The sequence below is a fragment of the Netta rufina genome, assembly GCF_964035555.1.
Source record: "Netta rufina genome assembly, chromosome: 1".
Taxonomy (NCBI): domain Eukaryota; kingdom Metazoa; phylum Chordata; class Aves; order Anseriformes; family Anatidae; genus Netta; species Netta rufina.
Window position 1 is genome coordinate 19,348,755 of NC_140123.1, and position 27,091 is coordinate 19,375,845.

Here is a 27,091-nt window from a genome sequence, read left to right on the forward strand (position 1 = left end):
TCAGTTCCTAAACAAGAGGATTTTTCCTTCCAGACACAATGTTTTCCATCATTTTTATGCTGCTCTGGCTTGTACCCTCTGCCCGGGGAGGGCTGCAGCAGGTCCTGGCCATCCTTGGCCCAGAGCCACAGGCTCCTCTGGGCTGGAAAGAGGCCCCAGTGGTCTCTAGACCAAGCTCCTGCTCATGGCAATATCCATACTGAGTTCAGACCGGGCAGCTTCGGGCAGCCTCAGGTCACCCCAAGGTGTCTTACAGCTGAGGTGGAGCAGGAACCAAAGCAGGAATGTGCTGAAAGCAATTCAGTCTGCTTTGGCAAAACCACTCATTAAAATCAGCTGATTACTGAACCAGCTGTTAAAAATCCCTCTAAGCAATCTCCACACCGAGCAATTACAGTTCTGCAGCTTCCAACCAGGTTTCTCACCTTGTGTAGGTTTTGAAGTAGACTTAATTTAGTAGAAGCTGAGCACTGGGTACAAGCTATAGACGCACAGCCACCATGGTTACTGAGCAGACTGCTGTTAGGACATCCCCTCAGCCTTGCTCAAGGGTCTTCATTTTACTGTGATTTTGAGTAATTAGGCTTCAAGGTCGTGACTGCATTAATTACCAGGGCCAAGAGCAAGACAGTTAGGAACACGGAACTGGCTTTTAGGGAGCTACATACAGAAGGGGTTGCTCTTGGTGGCCATGACCATGATCTTCATTTTCAGTCGAGGCAGCCCAGGAGGTGTGTGGTGCTCAGCAGTGGTAGCAGGTCTGCTTGTGGCCTGAGGTCAGCGAGCCTTAAACCGACTGGCCCTGAAATGCTTTCACACCACTACTTGTCATCTGTATCGGCTTTTACCTTGCATTGCGTGCGGCAGCAAACCAGAACTGGGCCATGGTTCATCTTGGAAACAACACGAACAAAATGTTCCTGCGTTGCTTCAAACACGAAGCCACTTGGGACACTAATTCCAGTGACCATCATTACCCCCAGCTGGAACATAACAATGAAAAAAAAAATACTTGCAAATCAGCAAACCACGGTGTTTCAGTAAACTGAAGCGGTGTCAGTTCCTTGGCCCTAGCCCATCTCGTGTTGGCAGGCTACAAAGCGACGCTGCAGGAGGTCCAGCACCAGCAGAATTGACCATGGCCACGGGTACCGACCGCTGGGGTGGGGGCACAGGAGGTGTCCCCCCGGCACACGGTGCCCTCCACCAAGGGATGGTGCAGACACCGACACGGCACCTCGCCAACCTGCTGTGAGTGCCATTTACAGCCCCGGAGGGATACGGATTGGATTTAAAAGCAGGGCAGGAAGACCGATGGCATCAGCGTTGCATGCGAGATGAGGCTCCCGATTAAGCTAGTTTTTATTCCAGATATTACTCAGTTTGCTCGACCTCTCCTGTTATTTTTAGAGCTAGTTTAAATTGGTAGGTCCTGTTTGAATTGGCAGGTGCTGTTATGTGGGAAATTGAACATTAAAAAAAAAAAAATCCTTTAGTCTTAAATTGGAACACACAGTTGGAAATTTCCAAGAAATTATATTTCCAAAATCTGTTCTGGAAACATCAAAATGACCCATTCACAGCAGTTCATTTTTATTTTTATAATTTTGAATATAATGGGATATATACAATACAAGCCCTCAGCCTTTCTATTACCTTTTTTTTTTTTTCTTTTTTTTTTTTTTTGGAAACAAAATATTTTTGTTGTTGTTTGAATGTATAATTATAAACACACCACTAAGTTCCCCCAAAACTGTTTCCATTCTGTCAAACCAACATTTGGCATTTGAGAAGCATTTTCTTTGGGGAAAAAAAAAAAAAAAAGAAGTCACTGATCTGGATTCGCCTCTTTCTGCCCCAGTGGCTTGGTCTTCAGCGACACAAATAGAGTTCCCTGAGGAAAGGAGCCCGTCCCCACTGGCTTCCTGGGAACGGAAAGATGAGTGTCTTCTGGGACAGACTCCCTTTTATTTAACTGATCCCTCCAGCACTAGGCGCTTTGGGGCAGAGCCCCAGCTCGTGTCAGTGCCCCAGGACTACTCCGCAGCCCGGCCAAAGAAGGCGTTGGGAAGCTGAGCGCAGCCACAGCTCCGCTCCTGCTGTTAAAATGCCACGCGCGTCCCTCCAGGCCTGCAGGAGGCCGGCACCATCACCACCAGCGCTCCCACACGCGTGCCAAAATCTCAACAACTTCATGACCCATCCTGCAGCCCTTCAGCCGTACCTTGTTACAGAGGCTTTTGGGTGGACACTTTCTCTTGGAGCAGTTCTACCATTCCGGCACAATTCTTGGCCAACAAACACAACTTTGTAGTTCACACCACCATGGGATGTGCCAGCCTGGAGCCGTGGCCAGCCCAGAGCCGTGGCCAGCACAAGCCAGCACTGGCCATGGGCCCACAGGGAGCAGGAATTCAGACTGAGGACCTCCAGAGGTGCCTGCTGACCAGCACTTGTGTGGTCCTTTTTATTCGCCCCTGCTCCCATCCAAAGCAAATGCAGCTGAAAAGCCTCAATGTCCACGGCTGTTTCTGTCACTCCCCATTTGGTTTGGGTACCTGCTGCCTCCCTGCTTTCCACCCAAGCGAGTTCCTCCTTTTAGCAAAGGAGACTCATCACAGCATCGGGTCAAGCCACGCTCCACTCAGATGATTTTGAAGCAGTTTACTGCAAATCTAAATTACAAAAATTTTGACTTAAACGTCTGAAAAACAAAACAAAACAAAAAACAAAACAAAAACTTACTAACCCTGCAATGTTGAACAAAACCCAAACTATACGTACAGCTGATGCTCACATGCAAGGTATGTGTATATTTGTTTGATGACTGCTTCGTAAGAATTTGCTAATGAACCTTTGTCCTTGTGATGATGACCCTGCTGCAGTTATGTACATAACAAGTAAATCTGCGTTCCTTTCTTTCCTTTTTTATGGTTATATTACGGTTGACCCGCTCTAACAGGTCCCCATCTTTCTTCTCCCAGGGAGCCCAGAACTAGATGCGATATCCGGGGGGGTCTCGTGCCACGACTGCAGCTCTTTGGAGGCACACAGAGCCATCAGCGCTCTCTCTGGAAGCAAGCAGGTGTGCAGCCAAGGCGACAAAGCGATAATTATAGGATGGCTGATGTGGCCTTCAGAGGGATGGTCAGGAGTTTAGGGGAAAAAATGGTTGTCTCTGGGAAGTACTTCACGGCACACAGCAAGCCGCTTTGTGGCAGCTGGTGGAGCATTGCAGTGAGCTGTTGCCCCGAATTCCTTTAAAGCAGCCCAGGGCTGGAGGTGGTGGTGGAGGTGGATGGTTCCTCCCCATAGTGTGACCCCGTAGCTGCGGGTCTGGCTCGCTCCATGCACACGTGCAGGCTCCCTCCTGCCCAGCAGCACTCTCAGATAGGGTGTTTTCAGCTGTATGCTTCCCCAAAATACAAGACCTGACATATAAATGTTCCCCTCAACACACACCAACACCCATGGGGTAACCACTGCAGAGCACAGCAAGGCTGGACCATTTCTGAAGACTTTTTCCTGGCTCCCACTCGTGATCTGGTGCCACCAGCGATTGTCTCTTGCCCATTCATACCCCTCACACGTTCAATCCCCCTTTCGCAGAGGAGCTGCTCAGACCAAGTGCCTGGGGCTTTCCTGGCTATCAGGGATGCCAGGAGCAGTTTCCTCACATCCCTAAAGGAGCAGATGCGGGCTCGGGTATTTTTCCTCTTGCTGAAGGAACGGCGCCGTCCCGGCAGCTGTAGGAGCTGACGATTCAAACACCAGTTGTCGGCCCATTACAACTTAAATTGGCCATGGCACCAGGCTCCATTTTCTCCTGCGGGGCTGGGAGCTACTGTTGCCTTTGCAGAAGGTGACCACAGCTTTACGGATCAGATCCTGAGTTTATTTTGATAAGAACGGGCCCAGGACTGGTTGCACTAAATGCTGCTCGTGGCTCATTCCCTGCTCAGACCAGAAGCCAGAGGACGGCACAACTTCCATGTTCGTGCTGCAGTGGATTTCTTTGCCAGGAAAAACATTTTTACACATTTTTCTTTGTGTGTTTTAACGGTTGCTATTCCTACATTATCTATTCCTGAGATTATTTCCTGTGGGAAAGATTTAATATTTTTAATTCCAATAATATTTTTAGTAACAGTTGCTATTTTCTGCCAACGTTTCTGTATTTTGGGAGAGGACCAAATTATATGCTCTAAATTCCTATTCTCATTGCAGTTTCTCTAGGAAGGCTTTTAAAGCAGTTATTTCATACCTCATAAGCTTCAGGGAAGAGAACGGAATTCTCTGCAGTTTATGAGCCTGATTTTCCATCCAGTTCCAGGCAATAGCCCCGCTTCCTGCATAGCTAATTTCATTCTTCCATTGCCATTTAAAAGTCAAATGCTTTTCTCCCTCATTTAGCTTTCAAGTTATTCAAGCTAGGTTCTAACTTCTTAGCTTGTAACCTCCACTGGCAATTCCTTCACGTTGAACCAGGACTAATATTGCTTACTGAGGGCTGCTGCTGTTCCTTGGCCGATCTGGCCGCCCCAGAGAACGGCGATGTGATGGGCTGCAGAGGCCCTTTCTGTGTCTGTGCCGCTGGCGCTGTTACAAGACGAAGTTTCCATCCTGGAAACAGCAATTACTTAAATTTTCAGAGGCGATTATTTAAACTTTTGCACACAAAGTATGCGTTGTTGCTGCGCGTGTCACTGCTGACAGCCAGGAGTGAAACTCCTGCCCCACTGAGACCAGCGGCAGGTTCACCCTGGCTGAGTCAAGGTAGGATTACATCTCAAGTGGCGCACTACTTCCAGATTAACGAACTCCTTATTTTTGATCAGGAATACACACATCTAAAGCCTTTTTTTTTTTTTTTTTTAAAAAAAAGAATAACTTTTTATTATTAATATTTTATTTATTATTTTTGTGGGAAGCTTGACAGATTTTAGAATGCCGAGAGCCAGTCCCAGTATCTGTTGTATTTGCTACCTGTCCAAGTTTCATAAACTTACTCCCAACTTTCTGTTCACCCCTGAGATGTACGAGAAGGATGGGAACCTTCTAGAAACCGTACCTGGTAAGCTGAAAAGGTTTGTTTTCCAGTTCAGTTCTTCTTTAGGTGAAATGGGAGGTGGCTTTTGTTCCCTGCAGCATAGGTCTTAAGTGAGTGATACATTTGGTGTGGAATTACTGGTTTCTTTTGGGGCTATTTTCTCATTTCACTTGATTGCAAAGACACTGTATTTGAAGGTGAAATCCTTGCCTTTTTGAAACATAGCAGAGGAAAGAGCCAGAGGGGCAGGCACGCCTCTTTGTGGCTGTCCTGGCAGAGCTGCCACTGCTGTGGAAGCGACAATGTTGAATTCTACATCATCTACTGACTCTGTTATGCTAAAAATCATCTTAATGTATCCAGAAATTCTACGCCAAATGCTACAAAGAGAGACGAGATTTGGATTGGACCCCTTAAAAATTCTGCCTTGAAGTAAGTAGAAATTATCCTTTCAAAGAACACATACTGCAGTTTCAATTTTGATTCAGATTTTTAATAAATTGTGCCAGTAGAAGCTTTCAAAGGCAATGATATATCAATAAATAACAGTTAAATTGAGTTCCTGAGAAAGAACCTACCACATGAAAGAATGTCAGATAGATGTAAATAACAAAAAATGGCATTACTATATAAAAAAGCAGTAATACTGAATCTTACATGAACTGTCACAACACAAGCACTGCATACCTCAAAACATTCCTTTCATACAAATGTAAACAAATACACAATCATTTTTGTTTAGTTTAGGCTGATGAATTTATATGTTGTTGCTTAGATATCTAAACACTGGATAGGATATGCTAAAACATTAAGGAATAATATGTGGAATAATATACGGAAAAAATAATGAAGTTCCAGATTTAAAAATAAAATAAAGCAAAAACACATTAAAGGAGTGTTTTCCTCAAATGTTATTACGTCAATCACTTTAAATAGGACTGTTACACTAATCTGAATTAAGGATTTTTGTGTGTGTTTACTTAGTTATATATAATATATATGCAAATATGTATGGCTTAATTACTTTAGTATTCTGATATCACCTTGAATAAGTCTCACTTATACATATAAGAAAAAGGCTTATTTTAACATAGTTAAGAATTGATATTTCAAAGTATGCTTATAATCTGACAGAAATGAAGGACTACTGTGCTCCACCACAGCAACATTTTCATCTGAAGACAACAGGACAGAATGACCTATGAACAACGCCAACGTTTTCAGACATCAGTGCCTGCAACGTTAGGATCCTACACGGATACACACAGTTGTGTGCGGAGATCCGATGTCTGGAAAAGCCACGTCCCTCCCGATTCCACAGAAATCAGAGGGGCTGCACATACTCACCACATCAGCCTCACCTCATTTAGGGTCTCGGTGTGTTGCAGGAGCACAGCTTGAGACATTCTGGCTTGAAGACACTGAGCTACGTGTTAGTAGTGGTGCTCTGCGTTGCTGATAGCGTTAGGCGACGAACACTGTGCTGCGTGCTACGTGAATGAGCCAGGTCTAGACTGTTGTCACCAATCAGCTTTGTAGTGATGGTCTTGGCTATTGATCCTTCGTGGGGAAATGTGTGTGCCAACGATCAATGGTTACTAAAACGATCCACTACATCAGACCACAAAATCACTATTCGGTTATAGTCTTTGCAAATCTGGTTTACAAAATTAATATTGGATACAATCATAAGAGGAAACCATCCACACGATACATTATGAACACATGGTTTAAAATGGTCTAATTTTAGACCCTCAGTAAAAATGGATCCACAGGACCTGCCTGTGAATGGCAAGAAAAGGCCATTTCATATAGAAAAAACACTGCTCATGCAACATTCTTCACACACTAGACAAAGAAATCACACCCATATAGTCACTTGCTCACACTTTCTATTACACTCCAATAAGCAGAAGGAAATAAAGCAGCTTTAAGGTTATGTCACAATTTTGAAATGTGGAAAATACATATAACAAACAAAAATCATGGTGCGAATACAATGGCATCAGTAAATTTAGAAAATTAGAGAGTGGAGGTTTTTTTTTCTTCCTTTTTTTTCTTTTTTTCTTTCTTACATTATTGCACAGAGACCTTTCATCACATGTTCTTCAGCTTTATGCTTTTTCCTAAATGTGAAATAAGTGCTATGGATAAAATAAAAATGTAGAAAAGAAGAACAGCAGCATGATTTGTCAAAGTTAATCCCTATAATTTAGTAGGAAAAGAAACCCCTGCTATAAACAAAATATAAGTGCTCTTTATTCATTTAAAAAATAACGCTGACAGTTGCAGAAGTCTGTAAATGTTTATCTGAGTAGGGGGAAGCTGACCTCAAACAAAAATAGGCCTAGAAATGATAGACTTCTGGCCTCGTAGATTTTGGTGAAGACCAGGATTTCAAGTGTAATTATCAACAAAGTTATTTACAGTAAAACTGACCTGAACTTTCAAGAGTGCCATTTTTAGGACCTGGCCCTGCAAGTTTCTGACTCCACAGGATGACTTCAGCCTCAGCCGAAGCTGCACCTGACCAAGCACTGCAGGATCAACTCCTAAAGGATCAGCTAAAGGCCCTACTGGATTTGAGATTAGTCTTATCTGGAGTACTCTATACAATAATTTACACATATACAGGCTGACAAGCTCCAGTCTGATCCACCACATCTTTGTCTTCTACATCGGACTTCTCAGACTGGCCAACTTCCATTCCAGAAGGTTTGGGATACCTGAACGGATACCCATTGTCATCGAAGAACCTTCGGAAAGTAAACTCGTAGAAGGCATGTTCTGTGTGCTTGCTGTTGGAAGAGGCTAACGGATCCCATGTCCTGGTGCTGTCACCACTAGCATCATTCCACGGACTTTCTTCTTCAACTGGATCAAAATTTGAAGTGTCCATTGGATGGCTGATCTTTGGAACGTAGGGAGCTGGCTGCCTGCGGATGTCGGTAGAGAAGTCCATAGAGTGGAAGAAAGAATGGGCCTTAATATCATCTGCTCCGTTTCTTCCAAGCCGGTCCTCAGCAGCACAGCAGAGCTTGGTGATGAGATCAGTTGCCTCAGGGCTTAGCTTGATCTGTGAGGGAATGTGCAGTGTGCTTTCCCAATTTATCACCTGAAGATGAGAAAGGTATTAAATGGCTTCTAATCCTGGAAACAGAATCCTTCTGATCCTTCTGTCAACACTAGCAGTACAGAATGATACACGTAACCAGTCCAGCCACATTCTGTACAGTTACTTTAGAGGTTCAAGAGCCCAATGATTAGATTGCATCAGCTGTTAATAGGTTTCTTTAATGAATCAAGAAAGATCACCAGATAGTAGATAGAAGAAGCAATTACATTTATAAAAGACGTTATTTCCTCTGGAAAGCTCCTGTTGCCAGATCTGAGAATACATTCAGTTTACACATGACTTAATGGAATGAATTCAAGGAGTCGCTTCGTTTAGCCTCCAAAATGTAAAAATAGGAAAGTGATTATGAGATGCATTCTTTCTAATAAGTACTACTCACTGCTCGGCTTTAAAACACTCACAATGCCAACTGAAATAATCATTGGTGTATCAGCTTACTCAGATCTGATGGGCATGCTAAAAATACTTATATGGATGAACTTGGGCTTCAGAAACCAAAACTGTGCCGAGAAGATTCATAAAGCTGGTAACTATCTATGTGGGTTGGACAAGTCAGTTCTGGTCTGACATTCACAATCCTCACTGATTGGAAAAGGGTTTGTCCCTGGTGTAAAGCTATTTTAAATCACCATTTCCTAATCCCTGTTCCTTTTTCTAGTAAAACCAGAGGGGATGGGTCTGTACATAGAAGAGGAGGGAAAGGATAAGATTAACATTTTGCTACTACAGATTGGAATTTTGCTTCATCTTACCTTCAGTTGGGTTTCTGTGGGTGTAGGAGCCAGGAAAGGAGGCTGTCCCACTAACATCTCAAAGAGGATCACACCGACACTCCACCAGTCACAGAGCTGAGTGTATCCTGAAAGACAAATCCAAAAGTTGTCCTCCATCATCCAAGGAAAATATGCACAGAGCTACTACTTCTTCTTGCAATTAAGCATCAAACCATACAGCACAAACTTCTGTCTTTTCTCAAACAGTTGACCTAAAACCAAAAGGACTCGAAATCCACCTTCACCACCAAGTTGCTTCTGCTTGCTGACCTAAAAGCTGCTGCTGTCAGGGAAGATCTAATAGTGTTGTCTGGGAATCATTTTGAATAAATTTAATTCTCAATAATAGTGAGTAGGGAAATCGTATAATTGGACCAAATGAAGTTTTATTTTCATGCCCCATCCCACAGCTACATCCCTACACAGCACAGACTGGCCCTCAACAAACAAACAAAAAGTCAAAAAAGTCTTAGTGATTGATGCCCTCCCCTTGGTTCAGTGGACGTGGCACCACGGGTTTGAAAAGCTGCTGAAAAGGTACAGCCTGCTTCTAGAGACAGAAGAAAGATACGGATTACTTTTTGAGCAAGTTCTAAGCAGAGGAACAATTTCAATCACTTAATTGCTCAGATAAAACAAATAAGATATATATTTGAGACTTCCAAAAGGAACGAAGGACTTAAAACACTGAGTTCAATGGAGATTTGTGTCATTAGATGAGGTAGGATTTAGTCTGAAATCTCTTGAACTGGGAAAGAGTTAAGATTAGGTCTAGGATCAGGCTTGCAGACAATTTTTGAACAAGAGGAAGCTGAGGGGGGACCTCATTGTGGTCTACAACTTCCTCGCGAGGGGGAGTGAAGAGGCAGGTGACCTATTCTCTGTAAACACCAGTGATAGGACCCGCGGGAACGGTGTTAAGCTGAGGCAGGGGAGGTTTAAGCTGGACAGGAAGAGGTTCTTCACCGAGAGGGTGGTTACACACTGGAACAGGCTCCCCAGGGACATAGTCCCTGCACCAAGCCTGTCTGAATTTAAGAAGTGATTGGACTGTGCACGTAGTCGCATGGACTAAAATTTTGGGCAGACCTGTGCGGTGCCAGGAGTTGGATTTGACGATCCTTATGGGTCCCTTCCAACATGGGATATTCTGTGATTCTATGATTCTATGGTTCTAATCTCCTTACCAGAGCGACTGTGTCTGTATTTCATGGATAGCCACTAAATGTTGCCTAAATTCCTGAAGCAGAGCTTTTGAATGCAGTGTGCTCTATGTAATCTGTACAAGACTTTTTGCTGTTATTTCCCTGAGATTCTGTACAGGAATCTGGTGAATGCCTCCACAAGTTTCTATCAGCCATATTTAAGTGACCAATCTGTCAGTGACTCAGAACCATCAGCTGGCTACTTGCTGGTCTATGCAAGCTTGCTCGTGGCCGCAGTCATCCTCATAGTGGTCATCAGCACAGATAATCTGCTCTGTACTTTAGAAACAGTAGCTGCCAGCATCATCTGACAGATTTGTTAAGTCTCATCAAAGGCCTCCAAGTGAAGAGAGATGGAGACAGACAAAGCACGACAACCTTCAATGTCTGCAATATGAAGCTCATCACTGGAGCACGTACAGAAAGCTGCTCTCCTTAATCTGAGCTGAGTGCGTGGACTTCGGAACATCAGGCTTCCAAAGCAGCAAACTTTTGAAGGAAAACAAAACAAAAAAAAAGGTATTTCAAAACATCGGTGTTCATTTAAACAGCGGAAAATCCAGGTTATCTACCTTTACGAAGCAGGACTTCAGGAGCAATGTAATTAGGGGTTCCAACTAACGAGTGAGCTAGGCATCTCTGATGTTGCTTCTTAGCTCTTTGTTCCAATGTCTTCAGCCTGTCTCCACACCTACAGTTGGACACATCATCCCAAAGGTCACTGGGCTCCATGCTGTCTTGTCGGATATGGCTCCCTTTGAAGTGGGAGAGAAAGTTTACATTTAAACTCATAAAACACGACACTCAAAGAGGAAAGAATAGATTTCGATCTAGCTTTGCTCTTCCACTATCCCTAAAGAACAGCACTTCAGCTTTAAACCCAAGGCGATTACTTCTGCCCTCTCCTTCACAACTAATTTTCCTCAGCCAGCAGAGTGTCTCTGTCTCAGTGCAGGGAAGCACGCTCCCACATGGGAGATACAGAATAAAGGAGCATATTTAGATGAGCTGTGGCAATTGTGTACAATGTTCTCGCTGATAGACTCCAATACCCCTCGATGGCACGCACAGGAGGTGCCTGGCTTACTTTAAATCTGGGATTAAATTCTTTCACCATCAGAGCCCCACCAAACAAGCATGAACTGGAAAAGTACAGCTATGGCAGCGGTCAGCCAGACTGCTGATAGGGGTTTGAGCAAACAAATTGAAAAAAAAAAAAAAAAAGGAAACAAAAGCCTAGAAACAAACTAATTGCCAGCGACAAACACATCGTAATTCACCTGACATTTCTGCCAAGAGGGAACTACTTCAAGACAAACAGAGCAAATGAAGCCTAGTACCTTTCTGGTAGTATTTGGAATTGTGAGTCCACCTGAATCCCGTGCACAGCCCGAAGTCTGTCAGCTTGATGTGCCCATCGAGGTCTATCAGAATGTTGTCAGGCTTGATGTCCCTATGAATAAATCCCATTTTGTGCACGCTCTCTATAGCCAAAGTGAGCTCTGCAATGTAAAACCTGGCCAGACGCTCCGGGAAGACCTCCATCCGAATCAGTAGGCTCATCATATCCCCGCCAGGGATGTAGTCCATCACAAAGTACAAGTTCTCTTTATCTTGGAAGGAATAATAGAGTTTAACCACCCACTCGTTGTCTGCCTCAGCAAGGATGTCCCTTTCTGCCTTGACGTGAGCCACCTGGTTGCGGTTCAGGACATCTTTCTTCCGCAGCGTTTTCATGGCATAAAGGGCGTGGGTATCCACTTTGCAGGCCAGGCACACTTCTCCAAATGCACCGATACCCAGAGTCTTGATTTTCACAAACATGGATTTGTCCATTTTGGCCCTTTTCAGCCTGTTGTAGTTGGACTCCTTCTGGTAGAGAATCTTCCTCATTTGCTCCTGTTCTGCTTCACAAAGGCCTGCCTGGATAAGAGAAAGCAAACCACGAGAGCTGGTGAGGTTACATTCACAGCAACAGAACAATGAACCCGCATTCCCAAGACACGTCTCAGAAAAACTAACCAAGAACCAGAGAAGAGATACTCATGAGAGATATCATCTCTTGTCTGTCTGCCAAGGTATTTCTGAAATAATTGCAAATTCATCTGCCCTGCCGGGTTACCTGCATTGTCTCTGACATTATCCTTTCTCTCTCACTGCTGAGCTACGAGGCATGGGGCAATGCTGTCAGGGGAACAGAACAGAACAAACCTGGTCACGGGGTTTGGTTTATACCTTTCACCTGTGCTCTTTGCCACCACGCTGCGCTATACATACACACAACGCAGCACAAATTACACGGAAATCCAGGCGCAGCAGCCCGCTTGGTTCATTAATGGTTCTCTAGAGGAACTCGCATGATCCTACCTCCCCGTGCGGGTTGCTTGTTGCTTTTTGCATGGTAATTTAGAAGCTGCTTTTGACCTACACATTCCCTCGTGCTTTGTGAACCCTCTTCTTCGGAAACCATTTTTCTTCTTCTAGCATATACAGCTTCCACTCACTAGCTTTGTAGATCTCTCCCCTTTTCCCTCACAAAATACACGCATCTAACCCTCAGCTCTGGCCTCCCTCCAGCTACTGCAGCCTAGACTCTGGTCCTACCCCCAGAGAGCCCCTGAGCAATTGCAGGTAACATTTCACCTGGCTGCAGGGAGATACCTCGTGGAAAAGGGGAGAAGAAGAAGTATGCAGCCAGACTTTCTCCACCCTTCAAGACAGAGCCTGCACGCTTCTGTCTTCAGTGCCCATCCCCTCTCCTGAGGGCCACTGGTGGACTCCACCAGCAGAAGCCCCTGGGCTGATCCCCAGGATCCCCTGACAGTTCCTACTCTTCTTTCTGAATAACCTGGTTCCTGAATCCTGAATTGAGGGACATCAACAAAAGCTTTTTGAGAGGAAGATTAGTGCCTGGTGAGAAGAGGCAATGGGGAAGGCTGTGGATGGGGCTGAAGCTGACTGATTAGCAGGCTAAAGTCCCAAGCATTCACCCACAAGGCTGCTGTTCTGACTGAATTTTTCATTTCACACCCGTAGCCGAGGCCTTTGAAGATGAATGTGGGCAGCCAGACTGCGCAGCAAGATCCCCACGGTACAAAACCGAGATCTGTATGAACGGAGGATGGGGGAGGTCTGCAGAAACTTGCACAACAGGCAGGATGGATTTTCAGACGAAGGCAAAAAACAGAATCAAAACTAATCATACTGTTTTTATTACAGATCGGGGTACTCTCCTCACATTTTAAAAGAAGTGTTTATTGTTTTAAGGTAAATTAATTAGTGTGCTGTGTTCTGGGATAATGCTAGAACAACGCAACATTCAGATAGCCAAAATCTCCTGAGTTCACTGCGTTACTGCAGCCAGCGATGAGGTTGCTCGGGGAAGGAGCTGTTTGTGTTTATGGCTGAGCTGTCTGAGTTATGAAGTGAAGGAGAGCTGGAGAGCCAGGAAAGAGAAGAACTAACGCAATTAGCTGCTGGTTTACTTCTCTGGAGATTGTTCTCAATCTCAGGAAAACATTCATTAAATCCAAGCAGCACAACATCATCTATACTCGTGGTGAGGGCACACTATGAACTGTCACTAAAATATATTGACCTTTCAGGAGATTTTAGAGACACGTTCATTTAATCTTAACCTCAGCAAACGAATTGCTGAGTTTTCTAAAGCAACGTGAGCATCACATTAATCAGCTCTGGAAACTGACTGTGCTAGGGAAGATCAGGTAGTTAATTATCCGTTATGCATTAATAACAGCTTTCTGTAGAGTTTATCCTTAAATACAAAAGTAGACTAGTCACATTCTAGTCATGCCTGAGGAAAAAAAAAAGAAAAAAAAATCCACATTTAAAGATTTAAAACAGCACTGCCAGAGCAACCATCAGAACTTGGCAGCCTTGTTTTAAACAGCCCTGTCAGGGAATCGGCTTGGGTTTGAGTGCTACCATTAGGCACAAAAGAAGCTCTCTCAAAGTGCATCTCTCTGAGACCTGCCTCTAGAACAAGTTCCAGCAAGGGTCCCAGGGCCATTTCAAGCTGGCCAAGACATGATTACTTGCATGATATTATTACTAACATGTGTTCAACAGACAACTTTTAGTTTCATCTGAAAATATGGCAGAGTGAATCTACTGCCAAGTTAAACTGTGGCTGTGGTGAATAAGCAGTTGCTATCATGGAATAGGTAGGAAGAGCTGGAGCAAGGAGAAAACCTTTTCCAGAGTTTTGCAGGAGCTGGATGTTGCCAGTGTTACTTTGGCCTCAAATCTGCCTTCTGAGTTCTTTCCTAAGCAAACCTAATACTTTCCTACTAAGGGTGTTTTTGCTTCATTTTACTGTTCTGGTATGAAGGTGTATTATTTCCTCTCTCAGGTTTTTTAAACAGCCTCCCATACACACGCACATCCAGGCTTCTCAGTGAAATAGTCTGGTACGGGGAGGTACTGAATACCTTTATACATTTTGGAATGAGAGTAATCATTAACTTGACCCCATCGGATTTAAAAAAAAAAGGAGAATTACTTTAGCCATTTCTTGCTCCAGCTGCAATCTCCTGTTAATTTTCTGCTGGTAGGTCTTTATGACGTTTTCTACATGCTGCTCCATGTAGAACTTGAAGGCAAACGGCGAGTAGCTCTTGATTCGGGATTCTCGCTTCTCCTCATCTTTACCATTTTTTCTCACGGGCACCGGAGACGTCTGGATCTGCTTTTTATCCTTGCTGGGTTTCTCAGCTTTAGCGTTGTTCTTGCTGCTTTTGTCATTCCGCTCGCTGCTCTCCTCGGCCTTATTGCAGGGGGGGTTGGGGACCACGCGCAGGGTCTGCTCGACGCCCATGCACAAGCAGTTGATATCGAACTGCTCGGAGCTACTGGGAAGCAGCAAGTGCTTGGGGTACGGCGGCGGCGGGCACCGCAGCTCCTGGTTGGCGTACTCCACCTCCAGCTGGTAGGCGTTGGGCGCTCCGACAGCTGGCACGTGCTGCTCCATCATCTCCAAGCCATCCACAGCCGGTGTCTGGGCAGGTAACCAGCCGGGATGGGAAGGTCCCACCGCCGTCTGAGGCTCGGGTCTCATCACCCGCATGCTCTTCACTGGCTGGAGGATGTGAGCAGAGGTGACGGCCGTGATGGTATTTGGAGACGTAATCGAAGGATCGGGTTTTCCCGGAGGAACCTGGCGTATCGACACGGTCACCTGGGGCTGCTGCTGGTGGTTGTTGAAGGAGTTTGTTCTGCTCGGCACCGCGGCATCTGGTCTGAAGGGTACGTGTTGCCGGGGAGACGTTTCTATTCCTGGGTTTTGTAAAGAATCTCGCCGCGACGGCGTTGCTGCCTGCCACTGCTGAACTTGAGGACTGTTCATGTCGTAGAGATCCATGTTCAGGCTATTTCTAGACGGAGTTAACAGGTTTTGTGGCGGACTGTCTGAAAAATCATTAGCAAACGCGGGACCCCGGGATATCACGTGCATTTGATGAGAGGAAGGACTTGCCTGCTTGTGATGGGAGTGGGATATATACAGGCTCGCCGGTGCCTGCTGAAATGCGTGCCCAGAGTTATTCTGAACAACTGCCCCTTTGTTCGGGAGGTTGGCATATCCTCCCTCCTGCTGCATCTTGTTTTGGAAGGAAGGGCTCCGCTGAACGCCGTACCCCATGGCCTCCCCCTGCACCATCATGTGCTGCCGGCTGTAGTGCTGGCTGTTGGAGCCATGGGAGGCCTGCAGCTGCAAGGCCGGCCCGCTGTGATTAGCCACGGGGTAATTAATGACAGAAGGCTCGATGTTTGCGGGGTACGTTTTCTGCTGATGGCTCGTTGGTGTGCTGTGCGTCCCAACGCCGGCGGGCCGCTGCACGGGAGCGTTCATAGCCGCGGGCTGCGAAGCAGAGATTAAATAGTCCATGTAGGGCCTCGGAACTTCAGTGAGCATATTTGTGCCTTCTGCCCCAAAGCCGGTCCCTTCGTAGGCTGCGTTACCGAGCTGATGGTAGGACGGAAAAGATTCGTTTGATCCCTCGAAGCTTGGCCTGCGGGTTACGTTGTTTGGCACAATACCCTTTCCTTTGTAAAAAGAACACAGAAGAACGTTAGGAAGCGATTCAGGTGCAGCAATTACTTTGCATTACTCATCCATCCATCCTTACACACACACAGCCTGCAGTATGTGTTACAGAAGAAATAATCTGAAACCTAAATTAAGCGCTCTGAACACTTGAAGTGAGTGATAGGTGCCAAGAATTACTACCGATAACGAGCTACTGGCCCAAAATACTGCTCATGCCAGGAATCATCAGGGAGTTCTACCAAATCATGAAAATAGAAGCGCGGATTCCTGTACTGTGAAATCATCAGATTACGCTTCAGCCTCGTTTTTTTTAAAGCCAGACCAGTGTTACCAGGCATTACTCACAGACAGGAGGAGGAAGCAACAGAGCAGGGGTTAAGTACAGCACCAACAGGAGAAAAAAAAAAGCTCCCTGAAGGACTGTCAGTACAACTTTCAGACAACATTACTAAAATCAATTAGTCTTCTGCACAGTGAGCTCACTGCTCATGCTGGGGATCTGCTTGTGTCTCGGTTCTATCAGTCTCAAATTCCTTGCTTCCCTTCATTTACAATGATGGCATCATGCAGCTTATCCTGTGTTTCTTCCGATGTGTTGGGCACGGAGTGTCGCCACACATGACTTATCTGCCTCCTCTTTGGAAGCTTGAAGAATACACAGGGACAAGATAGCAGCATTCCTACGCTGGATGTGCTAAGGGCACATTTCATCAGTTCTTTGATCTACGGACAAATTGCGGGTGTGGAAAGCACTGGCTGTGCTAAAAAGACCGGGAGACACTCTGTGCTGCCCCTGTGCTTGACCTACATACACCTAATCAACTGCCTTTTAAAACCTTCTCAAGGCTCTCAGGACTAGAACTTGAACACTGGATTGCAAACTTTTCTAGCTATTTCCACTACAGCACGTCCCTGCACACTTACAAGCCCTACTATATCCGTGGCCACAGGAGCACACACTTCATTACGACAGGTCTCTGCACACTGAAGAAGCTGTCCCCATACTAAATGGCACTTTCATGAACAATGCAATGTCTTGAAATGAAGTCAAGTTGGACAAATTATCGACGTTCTTTCAGGTGCAATCTTGAAAGAACAACAATTCCTTAAGCAGCAGCAACTTCTCCTATGATAACACAAGGCCACTGTTATCAAGGCTGTACCTGTAACTGCTCCCTGGACTTGTATACCAGCAAGTCTGCTCTGGTCTGGCTGAGGAATGTTCATAATTGTGAAGATACCAAACACAGCGTAAAATCGTAGGATTATTCAGGTCAGAGAAGACCTCTAACATCATCTAGTCCAACCTTTAACCTAGTACTGACAAGTCTACCACTAACCCATGCTACTGAGCTCCAAATCTGCACGTTTCTTGAAGACCTCCAGGGATGGTGACTCAACCACTTCCTGGGCCAACTATTCCAACGCCCCACAACCCTTCCAGTAAAGAAATTTCCCCTAATGTCCAACCTAAACCTCCCCTGGCATAACCTGAGGCCATTGCCATTTTCTTATCACTTGGTGTTAGGAGAAGAGCCCGATCCCCATTATGCCACATCCTCCTTTAAGGTAACTGTAGATATTTAGATAACTACAATTTTGGTTATATCAGATGGATCTAATTTTAGATATTAAGGTAATTGCACCTCCTTTAAGGTAATAGTTGCAGATGATCCCACCCCCTTCCTATCCAACATGACAACTCTTGCAACTATCTCTTGCTTGTGAAACATTTTAGAGCCGAGTGTATTCTGTGAGACTTACCAACTATACCCATCAGATGAACTGCTTTTATACATAGTCTGTGTCCAACTGTAATGTCTGGTAAGTTTTATTTAAGTTTGGCAGTATGCTAAAACTCTTGTCAGCTTTAAAGCTAAAGTAGGACTACAATGAGTAATTTGAAAATCTATTTCCATAGGGTCAATATATGGAATTCAAAAGGATGTTCTGAATTGTCAAACTGCAAATGAAAGATTTTTCAACCCTTTCAAAGGAAATGTCCGTTCTTCAGGACTGGGTGTGTTCTTTCACTTACTCAAGGAACAAAGCCTTTATAATGTAAAGCAAAATATAGTTCACAAATTCTGTTACTTTAACTCCTCCTTAAAGCCCCGTTGAGGCCACATTTGTGCATGTATTACAGAAGAGCTCTCTGAATACCAAACCTGGGCAGTACTGCTACTTCTGTCAGGTGGCCGTCCTGCAGAGTAAAACTCTAGGAAATTATTTCTATCCAGTTTTTTTCCAGAACTTTCCCAAACAGTAAAACTGGAAAACTAAAACTGGTAGAAAGAGCAGCTGAGCTGCCTTCTGCATAAAACCACATGTGAAGCTCTATTCCCAAGAGTGAACACATGGAAAATGCAATCCTTCACTTTTCCCATTTTCCCTATATATTTGTATCTAGAGGGCTCCCCAAGAAAGAAATGGCTTTGCTGAAGGCTTCCTTCCTGCCCAGGAGTTCTTCTTTGTAAACTGAATAGGTTTGTTCTTCCCCAGTCTTCCTCATTTCTGGGTATGTCCCTCAACAGCTACTCCAGATTTCACATCCTTCTCAACACAGATCTTCAATGTGATCAAGAGGCAAGAAGGAGGGTGCTGCTGAAGTGGCCAAGAGCTATTTGTCACATGGAAATCACTTGCACTTGGCAAACTCGATTTATGAGCACACAAAGGTCCAAGATGGATAAACCCTTAAGGGTTTAAATGTTGCCACTGCCATAAGAGAGCTTTCGTGTCCAACAGAACACGCTCCGGACAGCAGCTCCCCAACACACCCAACCCTTCTGCCACTATCCCCTCTGCAGCACATAACCCTACAGTGTAACTGTGCAGGTTCAGCCAGCCAGAGGGTGGTTATTTCCCTGCTTGGCCACCTTCTGAAACTGAAAGAAGAGAAAAGTAAAACTATCTGAGCTAGAATGTATCCCCATCACAGATCTAAAGCACTCTGACATGCCGCAAGTGTTAATACCTGAATGGAAACAACCCTGGGAGGCCTTTTGTCTGCTGTGGTCTGATATTTGTGATCAGACACGCAGAGACAAGTTCTCCTGTTTAATTTACGTGAAACAGAGCTGAAGGAGACTAGTAAGGATGAGCAGACAGCTTCTGCCGTCTTGGCCTGAGCTGTTTCCACTGTGTGCTTACTTACACAGATGCTAAAGTGAACGAGTCCCTGGGCAGTGACCCATCTCACAGCGATTACCCACGTACAAGCTTTTACCCTGGGGTGAATTTGGGATGGTTGCGATGTCCTGCACTGATGGATAACTGCCTTTGAGTTAGGAAGGTGGAGAACAAGGTGCACGTGGACAACTGCTGTGATTAAGTGAGCAGTGTTCAGCTTGCAGGGTAATCTTCATGTAACCGGACTCCTACAAGGCTGCTATGAAACGCTGCTGATCCCCTTCCTCCAACAAGTCCACTTTGAAAACTGGCTTATTTGTGAAAAAGAACACAACTTCAAGAAAAGTTCGTGCTTACCTGGTGAGGTCTGCTTAATTACTCGCACTATCTGTTCGTTTCTAGGATCCAAGTAGCCCATCTTGCTGATGTACTCCAGAGCTGCTTCAATACTCCTGCTGCCCGTCTGCTTCAGTGCTCGGACTGCCATCTCCTGCACAAGGCAAACGAGAGGTGAATGGCACTCAGGCCAACCCCAGGCACTGCAACGAGCTTTCTTACGTTTATAGGAACGTTTTGTAACTCCCACCAGGTAACAGCTGCCTGAAGCCAAACGGACTGGTATTTTGGAAACACCTGTATGCTTCATACAACTCAAAAATTAAAAAAAATAACTCCGCCTGCCCAATTTCTTGTAGCTCACGAAGTATCAAATTGAAACCTGCACTTTAAGAATCCTTAAAATAAACTGGGGTCAGATCTGGGAAAGGCAGCATAGTTTGAGTTAGGGTGAAACAGAGTGAACGACTCAGCTTTTGGTATCTGAGAGCATCTCAGCCACACTTGCATGTCCCCACACAATAAGCACAACTTCAAACTTTCTAAATGCCGCAAGATTTTCTCCTGAGCAAATCCTGGCCCCATTTAGGGTCAGTGGGGGAAGACCACAAAAATAATGTGGTGCCAGACACAACCCCAAAACTAAAACCAGGACAGAAATGAATACTCCAGTTGACCTACTCCATCACAACACCATTAGTGTCCCCTGGTCTACAGCCAGGAATTCACTCTCCTGCAGTTTGTTTATGCACTTACTTATGGCTTAAGTATACGGAATAGTTTTCAACAATGACTCGAGCCTCTGGCTGGAAAGTAAAATTCACAAATCCTCCCAAGGCTGCGCGGTCTTTTCTGAGATGACGGAGGAACTGATATCCAGAGCTTGCACGCTGGATTCATCTGACTGAGCTTCAGCCATCTCAGCTAGATTAACTAGCTCGAAGTAGTTGCTGAGAACCTTGCAATAGTTTCTCCAGAAGGCAATCGATAAAATAGATCTCAGAGGAGATAAACTGACCTTCGGTGACAGACACTGACCTTTGGTGGCTTGGCACAGGCACTCGGCTCTCCTGGGGGCAGAGCATGCAGGTAGCCCCAGCACGTGTACCCCTTTTCCAGGGCATCTGGAGCAGAGACCAACTTGGCCTCTGCAAAGTGCAGGCGTGTGCAACGTGCTGCCAGCAGCAGGGGAGCAGCTCAGGCGACCCCAATTCCCACTTTGCACGGAGCCACGTGCTGGCGCTTGGCATTTCGCTGCGCTGAGCTCAGCGCCCTCCCACTCCCCCCAAACAGCAGGATTTGCTCCATTACTCAGAGGTTCTGCTCGGGGAGCAGAGCAAGTTTGAATATTTTTCATACAATTTATGACTCATAATTCATAGAAAGGCAATAGTTGGTTTCACATTTCCTATAGCTGAATTATTTCACTGGCATCAACACATTACTAAGGGCAATTTTAAATCAACAAAAACTATTATGTATGAAGGAAAGAATTTCCCACAATGTTTTTTTTTCCCCTCTTTTTTTTTTTTTCCTCCTTCTTCTGGATACATTTCTAAAGCATTAGCAAATCCGCATCCTAGCGCTCAGCACTCTCATTGTCGAGGGCCTCTGGGCTGCTCGCGCTCTTCCCATTTACACCAGCTGGATCTTGCCTTGGCCCCCAAGACCACGCTCCTAAATCAAACGTGCTCAGTGTGCAAAACCGAGACGTCTGCGTGCTGGATTCCACATTGTCTTTTTTGGTTTTGTCTGCAAGGGGGTACCAGGAGAATACATGCTTGGTAAACAACTGCCTCAGTGATTACTAAACCAGCCCACACAATGCACTTCTCCCCCTCTCGGGGGTGTCAGTACTACAGAACTCAAACAGCCTAAAAGGTTTGCCTTTATCACCACCGTAATGATGCTATCACACACAAAAAAAGCAAACTTTTCCCCTACGTTGGCACTGCTGTTCTCATCTTCTGCCACTGCTCCTGCCAGCACAGCAGCATTGAAACGGCTCCACTCAGAGCTGCACGCCCAGCCTCCAGCAGGCAGGATGGGGCTTTCAGGTGTCAACTTCTGGGGGAAGAATGGGAGGGGAGAAGCCCAGGACAGCTCAGGGCTGCGTGATAACCTCAGAGAGCTGCTAAGAGCTCAGGAGCAGCAGATGTGTCACTGACAAGCCTCTTGTCTTCGTGAGCCTGCACCCGCTCTCAGAAACGTCTCCTCATTGCCCACCCTGTTTGCTTGGCACTTGCTTACATTTTTCCAGTGGTAGTGTAAGTTTTTTTGTGGTTCAGCAGAACTCCTGTGTTCCCCAAATCCCATAGCTTTGGCCTTTCCCTCCCATAAACAGCATGAGACAAATAACCCTTGTTTGTGACACAGCTTCCCTAAAGTCTTGCATTGCCTTTCAGCAAATGAAGAATGACCAAAAAGAAACATATAACAGGAATTTATGGAAATCGATATAAAGCCTGGTTTAAGGTAGGGGAAAGAGTGCAGAAGATGGATTAAACAGTGTCAGCAATTACGCTCATAGGAGAGCTGGAGGTTGAGGGCAGAGACTTGAGTCCGATGGAGGCTGTTGGTGAGAAGCAGCAGAACGGGCTCAGGGAGAGAAACCAGTGCCAAGTTTGCAAACCACTCCTGTAGGTGACACAAAGAATGGGGAGACAACAGGACAGACACTGGGCAAGGGTAAACGTAAAAGATCCACTTGGAGCCGTATCCAATGCCAAAACATTCCAGCAGGCACAGGCTCAAACCCAGTTCCCCCTGAGGCCGGCAGAGCTTTCCACGAAGCGCAAGGCACTGCGTCGGGCCCTCTGTCCCTGCTTGTTTCCTTTTCACCGGGCCAAACGCTGTGGGCCGCGGCGTGCTTGGAGCAGGCTGCTTGCTGGCTGCCTTGGGCTCAGCCCGCGGCCAGCTGTCAGCTCCGAGCAGAGCACCAGCCCCTGGCAGCACGCACGGACCGCGAGGGAACAGAGCGCGCCCGGCCCCGGCTCATTCTTCGCATTCTGCGTGTTCCCCTCGGAGGATTCAAGCATCTCTGGGCAGGGAGTCCAGGCACCTTTCTGCTTCCAGATCCTGCTAGCTGGTGGTGGAGAGAGAAAAAAAAAAAAAAAGTGAAGGAAAAACTGCGATGGGAAAGCTTTTACAGATACCTCTCATTTTATAATTAACGTGACAGCTGCGCTATTAAAAATGAGGTTTCAGTGGGCAGCTGTGGTTCTGGAGAGATGGGATGGAAAAGCAGCGTCAGGCCAAGAACACCGGTGTAGGGACTCTGTTTTTGCAGACTGAGGCAACTCCGCAGGATCCCAGTTTTGTGGGTTCACAGAGAAAAAGGGGAGAGGGGCTGCTCCCCAGCCAATACCTGCAGCAGAGAGCTGCACGGTCACTTTCCCATCCCTGCTCCGGCGGCAGGCAGCTCGCCAAGACCTTTTGAGATGTTGCTAGAAGGAAAGCCACCTTCGAGCTCAGCTGCTCACCAGGGAAAATCCTTGTTTGATGGTAAACAGCTAGCTGGATGTGCGAGCAGGCAGGCTCCCTCTCGCCCCGGAGGCGACGTGAAAGGCTTTCCCCGTTTTACCCTCCTGCCTGGCTGCTCTCCACCAGCGCTGGCAGCGGCCGGCGTTCTTGCTGTGCTCCGGGGTTGTCCAGCAACATTTCTCATTCAGAAAGCTCCCAGTTGCCAAGATGGATTTATCATCCAAGGGAAGATTGCACAAGAGGTTACAATAAGCAAAGCCTTTTTCCCAAGAACATTGTGTCTGAAAGAGACAATAGGTCCTCCCAAGATTTGGCAAGGGCGATTAATGGCTAACAGCAACAAAAAATTAATTGCTTGCTTTCCATTCACAACGGAGGATGGGCAACAGATGCAGGAAACAGATACAGGTTCCCTCCGGAAGGGAGAAAACTGCAGGCTCATGCCAGAAGAGATGATCCAGAATTGATTACGACCCTTTCAGAGACAGCCCGCCACCGTAGGAAATTTCATTCATGATTTTAAACATGCAAAACCTGAGAAATTCAGGAAGCCACGTGCACAATGCGCCTCGTTGGGATTACTGCAGCCCCACAGGGCAGCGAATTGTGCCTTTTAATATTCCCTGGCCGTGATTATTCTCTGGTTGAACACTTCATCTACTGCTTTGTTTGACTTCAGGTTGCCAGTACGAGGGGCTCCATTTCGCCCACAAATCCCTACGTGTAACTGAAATCCTAATTGAAATATTCCAGGCACACGAGGCTATGTAGGCTCCTCTTATTCTGTATGGTCAGTTGAAGACAATCTAAACTAAAGGCAGAGGGAACTGAACTTCCACAGCTCTGCTGTTATCTGCAGGAAACCCCCTTCATCCTTAGGGCTGCTGCTTGGCCTCCTGGGCTGAACAGACCACATTCCTTCAGCTTTCTCCTGTCACACAGGCTCTTCCTTCTCCTGATCGCTGCAGCGACCCTTCCCTGTACCAACAGGGGTCAGGCTGCAAGGTGGATTTTGCTAAGAGCTGCCCACGGTGGTGAAGTTACCCTTGAGGTGAAGCCATTCTTTGTCTTCGGTGATTTCAGCGCAGGAAGTTTGAGCTTAGGGCTTCAATCATGGCTTGTAGATCTTGCTTGCAGGCCTCTCCCCTTCGTGCTCCTGAATTCAAGTAAGGAAATACGCCCAACAGATTCAGCTCGGAGTAGGAGGCAACAAAGATGCTGCCCAGCTGACGTGTCCGTGCTCCTGGGTCCCAGGACAGAAAGCCTCGTGCTGCCACCACCACAGAGCAGCTCGGGAAGATTACCTTAATCCTCTAAGCCACAGGACACGGCACATTTACCGTGGCTAATGGAAGGAATGAGGGAAAGTTAAACAAAAGTAATTAGGAGATCGAGAAGCATCTTTTGAAGATGAAAATAAGAGCTGTTCAAAACGTTTCCAGCATCTTTCCAGATTTAAAACAGCTCTGGAAGATTAAAATACAAACAAGACAAATAAAAACATTTGAAATTTATCAAGTTTTTGTAGTAGTTAGTTTGTGTTTTACTAGCCCTACAGCTAATACACAACGTTCTTTCAGAGCTATTACAGAAAAAGAAAAAATAAGACAACCATCATGACACTTCTCCACTGTTTCTTTTTTTTTTTCTTCCCCAGCTGCTTTTCCTTAAGATCATGACTAATCAAAGCTAGTTCAGTTGTTCCAAATGAAAAAAAAATAATAATTGACCTATAGACTTAACAGCAGGGTACGCTTCAAAAGAACAGTCACCATAACATCCCCAGCAACTTAGAAAGGGCAAGAGGTAGGATTGTCGAGGCTGAAGAAGGCCAAGTGCTGGGTCCTGCACCTGGGGCACAACAACCCCATGCGGTGCTACAGGCTGGGAGAAGAGCGGCTGGAAAGCTGCCTGGAAGAAAGAGATCTTGGTATCAGAACAGGGCTGCTATCAGAAGTGGTGTGGCCAGCAGGAGCAGGGAGGTGCTCGTCCCCCTGTACTCGGCTCTGGTGAGGCCGCACCTCGAGTGCTGGGTTCAGTTTTGGGCTCCTCAGCACAAGAAGGACATCGAGGTGCTTGAGCGTGTCCAGAGCAGGGCTACGGAGCTGGTGAAGGGCCTGGGGCACAAGGCCTGTGAGGAGCGGCTGAGGGAGCTGGGGGGGTTTGGGCTGGGGAAGAGGAGGCTCAGGGGAGACCTCATTGCTCTCTGCAACTGCCTGAAAGGAGCTGTGGGGAGCTGGGGAATCGGCCTCTTCTCACAGGTAACCAGTGATAGGACCAGAGGGAATGGCCTCAAGTTGCACCAGGGGAGGTTTAGGTTGGGTATTAGGAGACATTTCTGCTCAGAAAGGGTTGTGAGGCGTTGGGACAGGCTGCCCAGGGAAGTGGTGGAGTCACCGTCCCTGGAGGGATTCAGAGATGGGTGGATGTGGTGCTTGGGGACATGGTTTAGAGAAAGACTTGGCAGTGCTCAGTTAAGGGTTGCACTTGGTGATAGTAGAGGTCTTTTCCAGCCAAAGTGAGTCTATAAAAATAAATAAATAAATGAAAGGAAAGCAACAAGAGCTGAAGACAGTAACTGGGAGAACGACACAGCTCCCTAGCAGGTGCCTCACAAGACAGCAGCCGCATCCAAATACAGTTTTTTTAAACCCCCTGCAGCTCGCAGCAGGGAGCAGCACGTAGCGTTGGTGTTTTACCTGCACCATGGAGAGGGGCTTCGGGCTCTAAGTCAGCCCAAGGTCCCCAAGATAAGACATTTGGAAGGGCACCAAGCATGGCTGCCCAGCGTACTTCCAAACAAATGCTCGTAAAACGGAGTATTTCAACAAGGCAGCTCCAGCCACAGAGCGCTACACGTACTTTCACGAAGAAAGAAGGCTTTTCTGTCGCCCATCAGAGCAGACAAGTAATTTCATTTATATATTTACACTCACATTTAGTGCAGCATTCCTGGTAGCACAGCAAGGATTTGGGAAGGGAACCGAAAAGGCCCTGCCCCGAGGGAGCGGCCTCAGTCCTGTCAGCAGCAGCACTGAGAGGGCTGCCAGGGTTTGCCAAAAGTCATTAGCAGACCAAAAAAATAATAAAAATCAGACTTTATATCCTTTTATAACTAGGAGGAGGACACACGCGGTGCAAGGATCTTCAAATACTCTTCTGCCATTTGAAACCTCCCTCTGGATTGGTGTAACTTACATCCAGAAAGCAACGCTGCATCCAGAAGGTCGATTTAAGGAAAAAATTCAGCTTGAGAAGAAAAACAGGAAACATTTTTCTATCGCTTTTCCGATGCACTGAGGGGTACTCACAGCGCCAGAGGAGCAGGAGAGGTGCTGTGTGCTTCATCAGTGCACTCAGGGCTGAGGAACGGGCAGAACTCAGCCACACTGCCTGCTCCTCACCTGCTTTGGCCCTGGCCCCACAGTTAACACCATCCTGAGGATTAAAAGCTGATTTGAGGAAATAAACAAACGCTGCAGCAGCAAAGGACTAAAATAAGTTATGGGGGGAAGGAGATGGTAAAAGTTACCTTCAGGAATTCATCGATTCCACTCCAGTCTCACAAAGTCCTGTAAATAAAAAGTGGTGTCTGCTGCTCCGTGCTCAGGGGGGCTGAGAAGCGCCCGAAGGCTCGGGGCACGCAGCCCTAAATAAAAACCCCACGCAGCCCTAAATAAAAACCCCACGCAGCAGCCCAGTCCCCACTCAGTCACTCAGGGTGCATTAAGGCTGCAGTTCCTGCAAAAGCAGCATCTTGCTGTGCAAAGGCCAGCTGCTATTTAAAAAGGGCTGCCTCCTGGGCTTCTTTTCCCCCAGCTTCTCTCTCCCACGTGGGCAGTTTTGTACCCTTAGTATTTTACATCATCAGCCAGGCACATCTTCTGCAAGAGCAGCAGGCAGCCCTGT

At 46.3% G+C, this 27,091-nt stretch overlaps 1 protein-coding gene across 1 annotated transcript in view; it reads right to left on the minus strand.

The window, feature by feature from the left end:
* Window positions 1-5,527: 5,527 nt before the first annotated feature.
* The window catches only part of LATS2 (large tumor suppressor kinase 2), a 42,772-nt gene continuing 21,208 nt past the window's right edge, over window positions 5,528-27,091 (minus strand). Inside the window, exons 3-8 of the mRNA XM_084288835.1 lie at window positions 19,721-19,853; window positions 14,687-16,227; window positions 11,505-12,087; window positions 10,737-10,919; window positions 8,939-9,045; window positions 5,528-8,165 (exon numbers count right to left, since the gene is read on the minus strand). Of these exons, the coding sequence (XP_084144961.1) occupies window positions 7,671-8,165; window positions 8,939-9,045; window positions 10,737-10,919; window positions 11,505-12,087; window positions 14,687-16,227; window positions 19,721-19,853 (3,042 nt within the window). The 3' untranslated portion in view covers window positions 5,528-7,670. The remainder of the gene's footprint in view (window positions 8,166-8,938; window positions 9,046-10,736; window positions 10,920-11,504; window positions 12,088-14,686; window positions 16,228-19,720; window positions 19,854-27,091) is intronic.